This window comes from Pseudorca crassidens, chromosome 15, assembly GCF_039906515.1.
Source record: "Pseudorca crassidens isolate mPseCra1 chromosome 15, mPseCra1.hap1, whole genome shotgun sequence".
In the NCBI taxonomy this organism is placed as follows: domain Eukaryota; kingdom Metazoa; phylum Chordata; class Mammalia; order Artiodactyla; family Delphinidae; genus Pseudorca; species Pseudorca crassidens.
The window spans coordinates 82627471-82639818 of record NC_090310.1 but is presented as its reverse complement, the minus strand read 5'-3'; the positions used below and the strand labels follow the sequence as shown (position 1 = coordinate 82639818).

The following is a 12348-nucleotide window of genomic DNA, read 5'->3' as shown; positions in this document are numbered from 1 at the left end:
CTTTCCTCCTGGGGATGCTGGGCTGGAGTAGGGCTGGGGAGCAGGTGATGCTTCCGTTCCCAAAATGTTAGGAAAACATTTCCCACAGGCAGGGCACTGGATTTGTTAATGTCTTTTGGCAGGAGATGCATGGGCTTATGTGGTATGATTTCTGGGACATTGTTCTAACGAGGATTCTGGATGGCAAGGAACAGTAGTCGGTTCCTAAAACTAGCTCAAGTGAAATCAGTTTTATTACAAGGATGCAGGAGGCTCTCAAGAAACTCAGGGTTGCTGGATGTCTTGTGAGTAGGAGTTAACAAGCTGGAGATATACTATTCACTCCCTCACCCCTTCCATTTCTCAGAAGTGCAGAGAATCGGCCCCAGCCTACAAGTGTGGTCAGTCCTCCTTGTTCTTCCGGCATGCTCCTCTGCTTAAACTTGCACATGGCCCTTAGACGGCCAGTTCAGGAGACTATAGACCTCTCCTCTGCAGGACCCAGTGCTTACTGGAAGCCATATCAGTGTCCCATTCAGATCCTAGAGAGAGAAAAATCTAGCAGCCCCATCTTATCTGGCTGAGTCAGGACATATAAGTCACGGATCTCTGGCATCAAATGGATTGACAGCCCTAGAATACAGGGGCTGTCCTTGTTCAATCACCCATGGTGGGAAAGGGAGACAGGACCCTGTGCTTTACCATATCAGATAAGTTCTCTGGGTAGGAGTCAAAAGAAAAAGTGGTGTTCCACATCTTTAGAACACCCTGAATAGGGGAACATCTTTTAGTAAGAAGCCAAGACTTTCATCTGCAGTTACCCAGGAGGCCTGAATGTAAACTTTACCGAGAGATTTATTTAAACCAGTTTATACTATAAGGTGAATGACTGATACTGACATTCTATCTGGAGAGCCAGCCATTTCAAAATCAATTATTGAGTCCCTGATATGGTCACTCTGCTGGATTAGGGGGCTAGGAAATGAGTACTTTTGGAGAGGAAAAGAGGAGGGTGGGAAGAAGTTTCTTTAAATCTGAGTTCTTGCAGGAAGAAAAATGCCTAGAGAAGAAAAGGACACAGAGAGAATATATTGGGGTTGGTAGGGAAGACAACTTATTGACAATTTAACAATTCTGTAGTCAACAGAGCTTTTTTCTCAAACTCCTTCCAGCCTGAAATTGAACAGCCCAGGTCTTAGTTACTAAACAGCTGTTTTGGACAAGGAAGGCAAATTACTTACGCAAACCGGGAACCAAACTAGACCCAGCCCCTGTCCTCCAAGGGCAGCATCAAACGAGAAGAAATCTCAGCTGCTGTCCAGGCAGACTGTGGTAGAAGCCGGGAGAGAGTTACAAAGTGCAGCAAGGGTTCAGATGAAAAGCTACCCTAGGCTTGGGGTGGGGGAAATGGTGGCCGTTTTCAGAAGGCACCAGTTCACTCTTTTTGGTTGTAGCTTAGATTAGTGACATTCAACATTGTTACAAATAGCACAGCAGGAGCACCTGGAAATCAGAACTGATACTGGCCCCATTGGAGGAGAATCTGGAGGCCCCTTTGGCTCCAGGCACCAACTCTTTAGTTGCAAGATTATAGGGAGCTAAGGGCTAGGGAAATACCAACCAGTAGGAGTATTTACTATTTTAACAATTGGAGCTGCAGTGCAATGCTTATGGCTCAACACCCAGCCCTTTGGAAGGGCCTTATGAGGGGACAAGCCTGGAGATGCTGGTCTGGCTTCTGTTGTGGAGGGACTTGAATCCATGCTAAGGAGGCTGTTCTTCTTTCAGGAAGGACTAGAAAGCCATCTATCGGGAGACAATGCTCAGTGAACACCCCTTCAGTGAATAATTAGTCAGTACATTTCTAGGAGCTCCGAATGGCTGATGGGGATGCTGTTTTGATTAAAGATGTGGGGCCTGTCCTCTGGCAGCTGGGACACTAAAAGGAATTTGGGAAGGGAGTGACATGACTCCAAAGCATCATAGAACCAGTGGGCTAATGGGACCTTAATTAGTGGAGTCCCTCCCTCTCAGAAAGGGTAAGTGACTTGGCCAAGTTCATGCAGCCCATCAGAGAGACAAGCCTTTCCCTCCCAGCGATGGCTGCGGAAGAGGAAGATAAACCTTGCCAATCAGAGGCCAAGGTGGCAATGGGGTGGCACGGGGGGGTGGAGGGCGGGGTACATCAAGAGGGAGAAAGGTGCGGTATTCTCAGGAGGGGGTTGGCATTTTTTAGGGGGAAGGTTCCGGAGGGCTGATTTTTGCTGCGTTAACTTCCTCTCTCTTTTTCTGGCTTTGCCTGGGTGGATTCGCGGTGTGGGTGGGAAGGCGCACCCTGAAGCTTTTGAGGCTCCTCTTCCCGGAGCGGAGCGGAAGGCCTGAGGCACCTTCTCCCAGCGGCCCCCAGCGGCTTTGGTCCGTCCCAAGGCTTCCCGGAGCTCGCCAGGCCCCAGGGCTTGGGGAGGCAGTCTCTGGGCAAGGCGCGGTCGGGACGGCGGCGTGGGTCCCCAGGTGCCAAGCAGCGCGCCGCGCGAGGCCGCTGCCGCCCATCCAGCTTCGCAGCCGGGGCTGGCAGCGCCGCGCTCCGCTCGGAGGGCGCTCGGCGGCGGAGTCCGGTGCTCGGGAGGGGCGAGGGGAGCCTCAGCCCCCTCCGCCTGCCCAGACCGAGGAGGGAGCGAGCAGGCGCGGAGCTGGCCCAGGCGCAGGGCGGTGGGCGCCTCTCCCTGCGTACAGTATCCCTGCTGCGCGCTCCCCGGGGCTGGGTGGCCGCAGACCTTGGCAGCCAGCAGTGCTGTGCGCCCCGCTTGCCCCGGGGTGCGTTAAGCGCCAGGCAGGAGCTGCTCAGCGGGGGTCACCGGACTCTTTCTTCCCCTTTCCCTGGAGCCGGCGGGTTGAGCTAGAAGCCAACCCCAGCCGGACGTGCGCTCCTATAAATAGCGCGCGTGTGCCCGCCTCGCGCTCTCCCGGCTGCGCGAGGACAGAGAAAGTTGTGCGCAGGGACTCCGGGCGTGCGGCCGAGGCAGGAGAGGACCCCACCGGCCGAGCCGCCCCGCATCTGAGAACTGATCCCGCGAATTCGTGCTTTCCGTGCTGGGGATCCGGCTAGCCAATGCGTAGCTGCCGACTTCCGAGAGACACCAAGCTTTGGGGAATTTCTGGCTAAGCGAAATTGAGAGTCGCTAGAGACCTGGCCATGAACACAGCCTCGCGTTCTTCCCAGTCCGGGAAACACCTTCTGCTTCTGTAATTCGTCCCTGCCGCGAGCCAGACACGTACTGGACCGACGCGGGCACCACTCGGCATCCACCGTCCCCGTGGCTTCTCTGAGTCTCCTTCGTTTTTCCTGCTTCGTGGTTCACCCGGGGGTGACTGGGTTTGGGGAATTTATCATTTTCCTCTTTGAGGTGTGAATATGAGCGTTTGGTGACTTTTAGATGTCTAGGAACAAGGGTGGGTGCAGGGGCCCCAGGCAGGGCTGATTCTTGGGCGGAGGAGGGTGGGGTATAGGGGGTTCTGCATGAGCTCCTTAAAGGACAAAGGTAGCAGAACCAGCGAGAGAGCGCGAGGGGAGACTTTGACTTCAAACCACAGGATTGGAAGTGTGCGCGCCGCCGCCGCCGTTCCCGCAGCGCTGTCGATCTAGCCACGGGCATCTTCCCGAGCTCCGGGGTCCCGGGGTAGGAGGCGACGCGGGTGAGCAGAAGCGCCAGCCGGCTGCCCACGAGGCTCACCATGGGCGCTGGGGGCCGGGCGCTGTCCGTGGTGCCGGCTGTGCTGCTGGCCCTCACTCTGCCCGGGCTGCCCGTCTGGGCGCAGAACGACACGGAGCCCATCGTGCTGGAAGGCAAGTGCCTCGTGGTGTGCGACTCGAACCCGGCCACGGACTCCAAGGGCTCTTCTTCCTCCCCTCTGGGGATCTCGGTCCGGGCGGCTAACTCCAAGGTCGCCTTCTCGGCGGTGCGGAGCACCAACCACGAGCCGTCAGAGATGAGCAACAAGACGCGCATCATTTACTTCGATCAGGTCAGACCCCGAGGGATGCGGGGTGTCAGGAGTCGGGTGGCGGGAGGAGCGATGTCCAGGCAGCTCAGACCCGGGTTGAGCTGCTCTGATTGCGATTTGGGCGATCGTTTCGGCACTCGCCTCCGCAAAGGTTTTGGTCTGAAACTTCTGATATCTCTCCCGCCACCACCCCGCCCCCCATTCCCTCTTGGCCTCCGGAAGAGCTGCTGGGGTGGTGGGAAAGAGGCCGGGGGTGTAGAGCCAGGCGTCGAGAGCTCAGCACAAGTTTAACAGCAACAGGTCCATAGGACCTGGCAGGATCCTGGTCCCTGGACCTCGAAATCTCTTGGCCAGGGCTTGGCCCCCTGGCTCAGACTCCTCTGCGGGTGCTGCCGAGGCCATTCTCGGGCACAGTACTCTCTCTGATGCTGTATAAATGATTTGTTTCTCCCAGGTGGAGAAGCGTCTCCCCAAAGGGAGCTCTGGGGGCTCCCCAAAGAGATCTCTGCAGAGATCTCGTGGGTGGCTGGGGAGTGTAGGAAGCTGTGGCCCCGGTCTCATCTCGCCCACCTTTCCGCCGCTGGGATCCCCATATACATTGCATCCCCATATACATTGCAGCTACCGCTGCAGCGGAAAGCCCTTCTCGGCTACTTGGAGAAAAGTTGAGAGAAGGAGAGGAAAAGGAATCGGGCAGCTGCACTGAGCTCCCATAGGGAAGCGCTGGGGAGCCGTTCTCCCTTCCCCTGCTCCGGTCCTTCCAGAGACATGCAAATTAGTGGGGAAAGACAGCCTTGGGGGCTGAGGATGAGGGGGTGGGGGGGGGACTGATGAAAGCTGTGGCTTGTTTTTTTTAGCAACCTGGAGCTCTGGGGTTTGGCTGATGAGAAACCCCAGGGTATCAGCTTAGCAAGGAGTCTTAAAACTGAAATCAGACTCCAGGGGTATCATCTCAACGTCAACAGCACCCAGAGTCTTTTAAATTCCAAAGTCGTATGTGTAGTTCACAGTTGTGTGCCGCATGGGCAAGAGCACAGGTTAAGTGGTGCTGCAGGACGTGCCAGGGAAGGGATGCGGTGACATTTCTATTCCTTACTTAATTGTTCCTAAGTAATATACTTTCCAGCTGGCCAAAGACAGAGAATGCCTCTCTGGGGCTTCCTATTGAATAGCCATCATCTTAAAAGAATTAAGCAGCCCCTTTGGGGTTTTGGTGCAGTATTTTCCGTCTTGATGTAAATGAAGTCAGCACGACCCCTGGTTTGTGTGTCAATGCATTAATTAAATACTGTGGACATTGCACTATCCTCTGTACAGTGCATTCTTTTCAGTGACCTTTCTGTCACTTAGAAGAGGAGAAGGGTTTGTTCTTCTGTTCCGGGTGCCCATGCATCTTAGAGACAACAAGACACATTTAGTTATAGATCTCGATGTGCTTGGATGCTCTAATTACAATGTAGAGTCAACATCCAGACTTATGTGTAGTCAACACTAATCAGCCGGTGCCATTATTGCTAATGAATTATGCTACTTGTATCTGATGCAGGAAGTCCCTGCTAAGTGCCTCAAATTATGTTAAATGTGCTTGAACAAATCTTTGTAAAATCTCTGTTAGGAATTATTGCATAGCTTGTGATTTGTTGTTGAAAGACCAGTGATCATTGGGTCAGAGAAAGAAATCTGATGCTTACTTGGAAAAAGGTGTAATCTCAGAATAAAATGCTACACCAACATACATTTTAATTTGGGGGTTGAGCCTGGTACATCTACCTGACCATCACTATAATTCTGGTGCATTACTCACAGGCAATAGTATGTCTTTAGGGAATTATGCAAAGGGCTTAATATTAGCATGAATGTAGCGTTTAAAAGAGATAGTAGCAGATTGCCATTGATATAGGGGAAATGCATCTTTAGAAGGACATCTGATTTTTTTGAATGCCACTTATAGATTTATTTCTTGGAGAGAGATGGAAGAAACCCTAGTTATCTCCTGCCCTCCGCTCCTGCAATACACACACACACATACATTCTCCTGCTCTTTTTCATAGGAAGGGTCATACCTATGTGACATTTAGCTTATGAGGTCACTTATTGAAATTCAGAGCTAATTTCATAACCAGTAGAATCAGGCCGAACATTTCGGAATACAGAGTGCACTGTTGTTTTCTTGGGAACCAGTGCTTTATTTCACTCTTCGTTTTTGCCCCTTGAACTTTAAATAAAGAGCAGGTGATTGATAAGGGAATGGATGACGGATAACACTGGGAGCAGCACAAGAAGGCCACCTGTTTCACCGTCTCTACCCTTTGGCAGCCTGCAAAGGCTGAGTCACTGCCAAAATATTATAATTAAGGCCTGGATGGCATAGGAATGGAACAAATGGCCGTGGGGCTTAGCAGAGGTTTGGCGGAGCCTCAGAGGAGGGCTGGGCATTCAGCTCACTCTGTGTACCAACTGTTCAGTGTCATGGATTATGTCACACGGTGGAGGGAGTGTCCAGACCTCTGTGTGGTGTGTCCGGGAATGACTGCAGAGAGCCCATGGGTGCCAGTTGGCTGGCTTGGACACGTCACCTCTGGACACTGTGAAGGCTCGTAGAGGGTGGGCGCGTAAATATGTGGCAGAAGCCTTTTATTTGACTCTCAAGGTAAAGCTAATATTTATAAGCCTTCACGTGTTTCTAGATGTTTCCAGAGCCATTGGGCCTTGCTGGAATTGAGGCATGACTACAAAGCTGTTACTTTATTTTTTCTTATACCATTTAAAAGACAGAAGAACCTTCCAATATACAAATCCGTTTTCCAAGTCACTAAAGAAAAAGGGATAGAACTCAATGTTTTATTTTCTATGGTTTTAAAAGTTAGTTTTCTTTCTTAAGAAAGAAAGAAAAAAGAAAGGAAAAGAAAAAGGAAGGAGGAAAACTTATTTTACTTACAGAAGAGAATATTGTAATAATTGACTGCTGTTTATTCTTTTTATTTGTAGATCCTAGTAAATGTGGGTAATTTTTTCACCCTGGAGTCTGTCTTTGTAGCACCAAGGAAAGGAATTTACAGTTTCAGTTTTCACGTAATTAAAGTCTACCAGAGCCAAACAATCCAGGTATGTCTTTCGACCTGTTCCCTCCGTACTCTCAGGCGACAGTGTTTATCAGCAGTGGGTTATGTATTTAAGTATTTATCCAAAGATGTGTTTCATTGTAAAAATAAACAACCATCTTTATAGTAGTTTATTTTTAAAACACTTAATTTCCAATAACATCTATTAAGGCATGTGACAAGAAGCATATAGAAGAATAAGCAATTGAACTTACTACCTTAATAACAACGTCACTTAAAAAATATTGCTTAGTGGGCTTCCCTGGTGGTGCAGTGGTTGAGAATCCACCTGCCGATGCAGGGGACATGGATTTGTGCCCCAGTCCGGGAAGATCCCACATGCCGCGGAGCAGCTGGGCCCGTGAGCCATGGCCGCTGAGCCTGCGTGTTGGGAGCCTGTGCTCCGCAACGGGAGAGGCCACGACAGTGAGAGGCCCGCGTACCGTGAAAAAAAAAAAGAAATATATATATATATATTGCTTAGTAAAAATTCAGTGACACAAATCTCTTTATAAGATCTTGATTGCTTTTAATGCATGTGCAAAAATTACCTGAATTTGTAAGAAAAAAACTAGTAAGATTATCAGAGCTTTACAGGTAACTACTAAATAGATAAAACAAATTTGTTGTCATCGTTAAAATTATGAGCTACAGTTAACGACTGAGAATAAATCTATGAAGGAACAATTATTCAATATACTTTTAAAGAAACGATGTGCTGTGCTTATCCTCTAAGTAGTTTATCCTCAGTTACTCTGATGTTGATGAATTCTTACCAATTGCAGTTTCACAGTTAATATATTTTGTGTTGTGCTTTCTAAGGAACGGGCTTGAATGTACACTCACGGACAATGATGAAGCTAGTTCCTATAGTATCTAACATGCCAGCACCCAGTAACACCAATACATGTCTATGGAATTCTAGGATAACTTTTTATCATATGTTCAATGTTTGTATTGTATACTATGTCCATGTGAATGATAGATTACACACTCATCTACTACTTTTACATGTCCTAGTGCATGGATAAATTGATAGGTCTCAGATTTAATTTATTCAATATTATTTTTAACATAAAAGGAATGAATATCTAGTAAACAAATTTCCTTCCATGGAAAAGCTTTTCCCAAGCCCCAACATTTAAAAATTTTTGTAATGTTTAACACAGTATAATCAAAATTGTAGTAAGGAGAGAAGGGAATAAATTTGATTTTATTCTTTGCTAATTATCCATCATTAAAATCTTCAGTGGTAGTGGTGATTATTATTTTTAATACACATTTCTTATCAGGGAAAATGAAGAAATCACAACACACATATTCCATAATTTCAACTGATTTTTAGCACTCTGCATGTCTCAGCGGTACAGTAAACCTGCAAGGATGTTAGTAGAACCTTGCGGTACCTGGGTTTCTCAGAGCAAAGGGCACTGGGGCTCTTTTTGCTAATGTACTGGGAAGCCACAGGCTCGCGTCATTGCCAAAAACTTGCTACTGAATACGAGAGGTAAATAAAGTATTCAATAGTAGGCTTAAGTTATGTGCTGAAGAGAAGCCAGTTTTCACATGGCTAGGTTGCTCTCCATGGATGGTATTCTTTTGTGAGCATTTAAGGAAATTTCTATGGGAGAAATTAAAAAAATTTTTTTTTAATTAAGAAAGATCAGCTTGGTAAGACCATACTAAGCCTAGCCACCACTATCTGCTAATTTGAAAGGTAAGGGGTATATTTACTGAACATCAGTTATTTTACCAGGTTGGTCATTTTAGACATTATTTTTTACCCCCTGCCCCTCATAGATGCTTTGACTTCCTTTCTTTTTTTTCTTTCTCTCTTTCCTTCTTTCTTTTCTCCTTCCTTTCTTTTCTTTTCTTTTCTTTCTTTCTTTCTTTCTTTCTTTTTTTTTTTTTTTTTCTTTCTTTCTTTCTTTCTTTCTTTCTTTCTTTCTTTCTCTTTTCTTCTCTTTCATCTACAATATTAGTTTCAGGTGTACAACATAGTGAGTCAAGATTTTTATAGATTATATTCCATTTAAAGCTATTATAAAATAATGTCTGTACTTCCCTGTGCTGTGCAATATATCCTTGTAGCCTATTTATTTGATACATAGTGGTTTTTACTTCTTAATTCCCTACCCCTATCTTCCTCTCCCACTGCCCTCCCCTCACTGGTAACCCTAGTTTGTTCTCTGTAACTGTGAGTCTGTTTCTGTTTTGTTTTATTCATTCGTTTTGACTTTAGAGAGAGATTTTCAGTGGTTTTTTTTTTTTTTTTTCCCTTGTAGGTTAACCTGATGTTAAATGGAAAACCAGTAATATCTGCCTTCGCCGGGGATAAAGACGTTACACGTGAGGCTGCCACGAATGGGGTCCTGCTCTACCTGGATAAAGAGGATAAGGTTTACCTAAAACTGGAGAAAGGTAACTTGGTTGGAGGCTGGCAGTATTCCACGTTCTCTGGCTTTCTGGTGTTCCCCCTATAGAATTTGATTTCTTCGCGATGTTCATCCGGGTGAGGGGCGGCCCACCCCTGACTTCCTGGAAGATCATTTCCTCATCATTGGATTGATGTCTTTCCTTGGTTTCTCATGGGTAAATATGGATTCCCTGTAAGGATGCTAGGCCTGTCTGAAGCAGTACTGAGCTCCACAGGTTATTTTTGTGCGTGTGCGTTTCAGTGTACTTGGATCGGGACTCACAGCAGTTGATACCCATCTATGCTTAAGCGTAACAGTTCAAAGCTGTCTGCAAGGTTTGTTCTGAATTTAATTTCCTGGAATTACTGAATTCGTTGCAGATGTGGCATTTTATTTAGTTAGTTTTCAAAGACCGGCAACTGGGTCTGAGAATTAGAGAACTGTATAAAAGTTCTGACTTCAATCAACGATTTGTGTGATACTGCCAAAGAATTGTGTGCTGTGTTGATATACTGGTTTCACTTGTTTTTATTGCTTTGGAATTAGTTTTTTTGGTTTTCTTAGGGTAACTGCTGGCTTTGTGTCTTCTCTACAAATAGGGTAATGGCTTGTCTGCAAATTTACTCTATGAGGCCAGCATCAGGACTTCCCTTTAAAAAAAAAATGCTTCATAGTTGTATTTTAATTCTATATGTGAAAGAGTCATATTTTCCAAATTATATTTTCTAATAGGAAGAGTAGATCATAAATCTAACAAGGAATAAGTTGCTTACCCGAATTCTAAGTGCTCAATCCTCAAACCTCCGCAAAACAGCTCTCCTCCATGGGAAATATTACACTTTATTTCTCACTTTAATTAACGTGATTGATAATAACCACTTTTTAAGAACCTAAGGGATTTTTTTTCCCTTAGACATGACCACTTTATTAACTGGAGATGGGATGCCCTTGTTTTTAATTATACCTATTTTTCAAACCTCCTGTTGTGTTTGAAGTATCATCTGGTTTTGCCTTAACTCCTTAAATTGTATAGATTTATCTGTTTAGTTAATACGAAATCCAAATAGCCCAAGCTAAACTTAGTGCAATATCTTATTTTGTCTTTTGTATAGGTCATATGAATTCATAAAATTATTTATGTCTCTGTTATAGAATAAAGGTTAATATATGTTAGTTGAATTGTTTTGTCCTTTCGGATTTGGAAATATATGTTTTACATGATTTATTCTCTCTCTCTCACCAACCCTTCCTCTCTCCCTTCCTCGCTCCTGTCCTTCCTACCTTTCTCTCATTTCTTTGTCTTGGAGTTTAAGAAAAGCTTTCTGAATTTTTAGAGAATGTACTCTGAATTGGCATAGGAAATCTTTACTATGTTTAATTTGTCCAGATCCAGTGAGCTTGGCAAAAGAGCATCAATGAATTTAGGAAACTCTCCTTTCAGAAGGACTTACTGTTAGGAAGTTAAGTTTTAAAAGCTCCCCTAAAGCATCATGAAGGACTCAGGGAAAGAATGAGTGGTGATGTGTATAAAGACCAATATTTTCAAACTAAAGACTTTGGGGAAAAGTTCTGCCCTTTTCTCAACATTAAAGGACAAACAGAAGATGGCCCATTTCTTTTTAGAAGGAACTATAATTATAGATGTGTCATGTGGAGATTTCCATGCTCAACTTCCTGGTTGGTTGTCAAATAAAACAATTTTGGGAGCCCCCCTTTTGCAGTTTGTGGCATCGAGGAAGCTGTTGCAGGATTCTGTGGGAAGAAACATGCAGGCAGGTCTTCCAGTATAGCTGTGATTAGTCACCAAGTCAAAATACTCATTCATCACAGGAAAACTCTCTGCTCCAAGAAAACGAAACTGAAGGAAATAAGGAGCTTAAACATAGGACCTCCCCGATTCCAAGTGCTTTTGGGGGTTCCTGGTGATCCCGGATTCTAACAGCCTGATTATCTAGTTAAAATTTTGTTTTAATTCTTTCTTTTCTTTGTTTTTTTTTGGACTTAAGGCTGTTTTCCCCATTCTTTTTGGTTTCTAGAAACCTGGATAGCTGAATGTCTTCTTTTGGTTTTCACTTTTTTAGCAAGTTACTGTTTTGATTCTTAGAATAAACAGCTTCAACCAACATTGCTTAAATTATCTTACAATGTGTTACATGCTTTGCTACGTACTGAGTTCATAGAAGTGGTTACATCTGCCCTTTATAGACCCCCCTAGACAGCAAACACAGCCAGAATCTTCATAAGGAGCAACAGAGGTCGAAAAGTGTGGTTCTACTTAGCCTCTGACTGAGGGTACTGGGCTTTACCAGTCTACCTTTACCATCTAAACCATCTGTCTCCAGAACGATGGTAATCCATTGGTCCCCCAATTGATTGACCTAATGACCAGAGAGAAGTAATGAAAACAAGGAGAGGTGACAGCATGTGATAGCTGTTCACATTCAGAGCTGTGGAGCTCAAGTTGAATTCTTGTGGTTTTCTTTGGTAGGGAGGGAGGTGGGGTTTCAGAAGTTGGTTTCTAAATAGGTTATTCCGTCCCCTCTAATACAGGCCTACCTTTAATCTGGGTTTCAAATGGCATAGAATCAAAAAGAAATTTTTTTTTTTTTGTGGCTTTTGGTCTTCTCTGACCTTTCTCGGAAAACAAATTCTCTGTGAATTTGATACTGAAGTTCTGTGTCATCTTCTCAAACTAAGAAGATGTGTAAGAATCACCAGAGGAATCTTGATAAAATGTAGATTCTAGTGCAGTAGGTCTGGAATGGGACCCGAGTGTGTGCATTTTTTTTTTTTTTTTTTTTTGGCGGTACGCGGGCCTCTCACTGTTGTGGCCTCTCCCGTTGTGGAGC

At 45.4% G+C, this 12348-nt stretch overlaps 1 protein-coding gene across 1 annotated transcript; it reads left to right on the top strand.

Annotated features, from left to right (window-relative positions):
• The first annotated feature begins 2575 nt into the window (after nt 1–2575).
• CBLN4 (cerebellin 4 precursor) lies at nt 2576–10652 on the top strand. The gene is made up of 3 exons (XM_067705205.1): nt 2576–4002; nt 6970–7086; nt 9368–10652. Exons 1-3 carry the CDS (start codon nt 3712–3714, stop codon nt 9563–9565), a joined length of 606 nt encoding a protein of 201 aa, XP_067561306.1. The 5' UTR covers nt 2576–3711; the 3' UTR covers nt 9566–10652.
• The last annotated feature ends 1696 nt before the right edge of the window (nt 10653–12348 follow it).

Bases quoted from the DNA above. Each gene is read 5' to 3' on its own strand.
- CBLN4 (XM_067705205.1), top strand. From the start codon at position 3,712: ATGGGCGCTGGGGGCCGGGCGCTGTCCGTGGTGCCGGCTGTGCTGCTG. The intron at 4,003-6,969 runs GTCAGACCCCGA...TTTTATTTGTAG, and splicing joins GCATCATTTACTTCGATCAG to ATCCTAGTAAATGTGGGTAA. The intron at 7,087-9,367 runs GTATGTCTTTCG...TTTCCCTTGTAG, and splicing joins ACCAGAGCCAAACAATCCAG to GTTAACCTGATGTTAAATGG.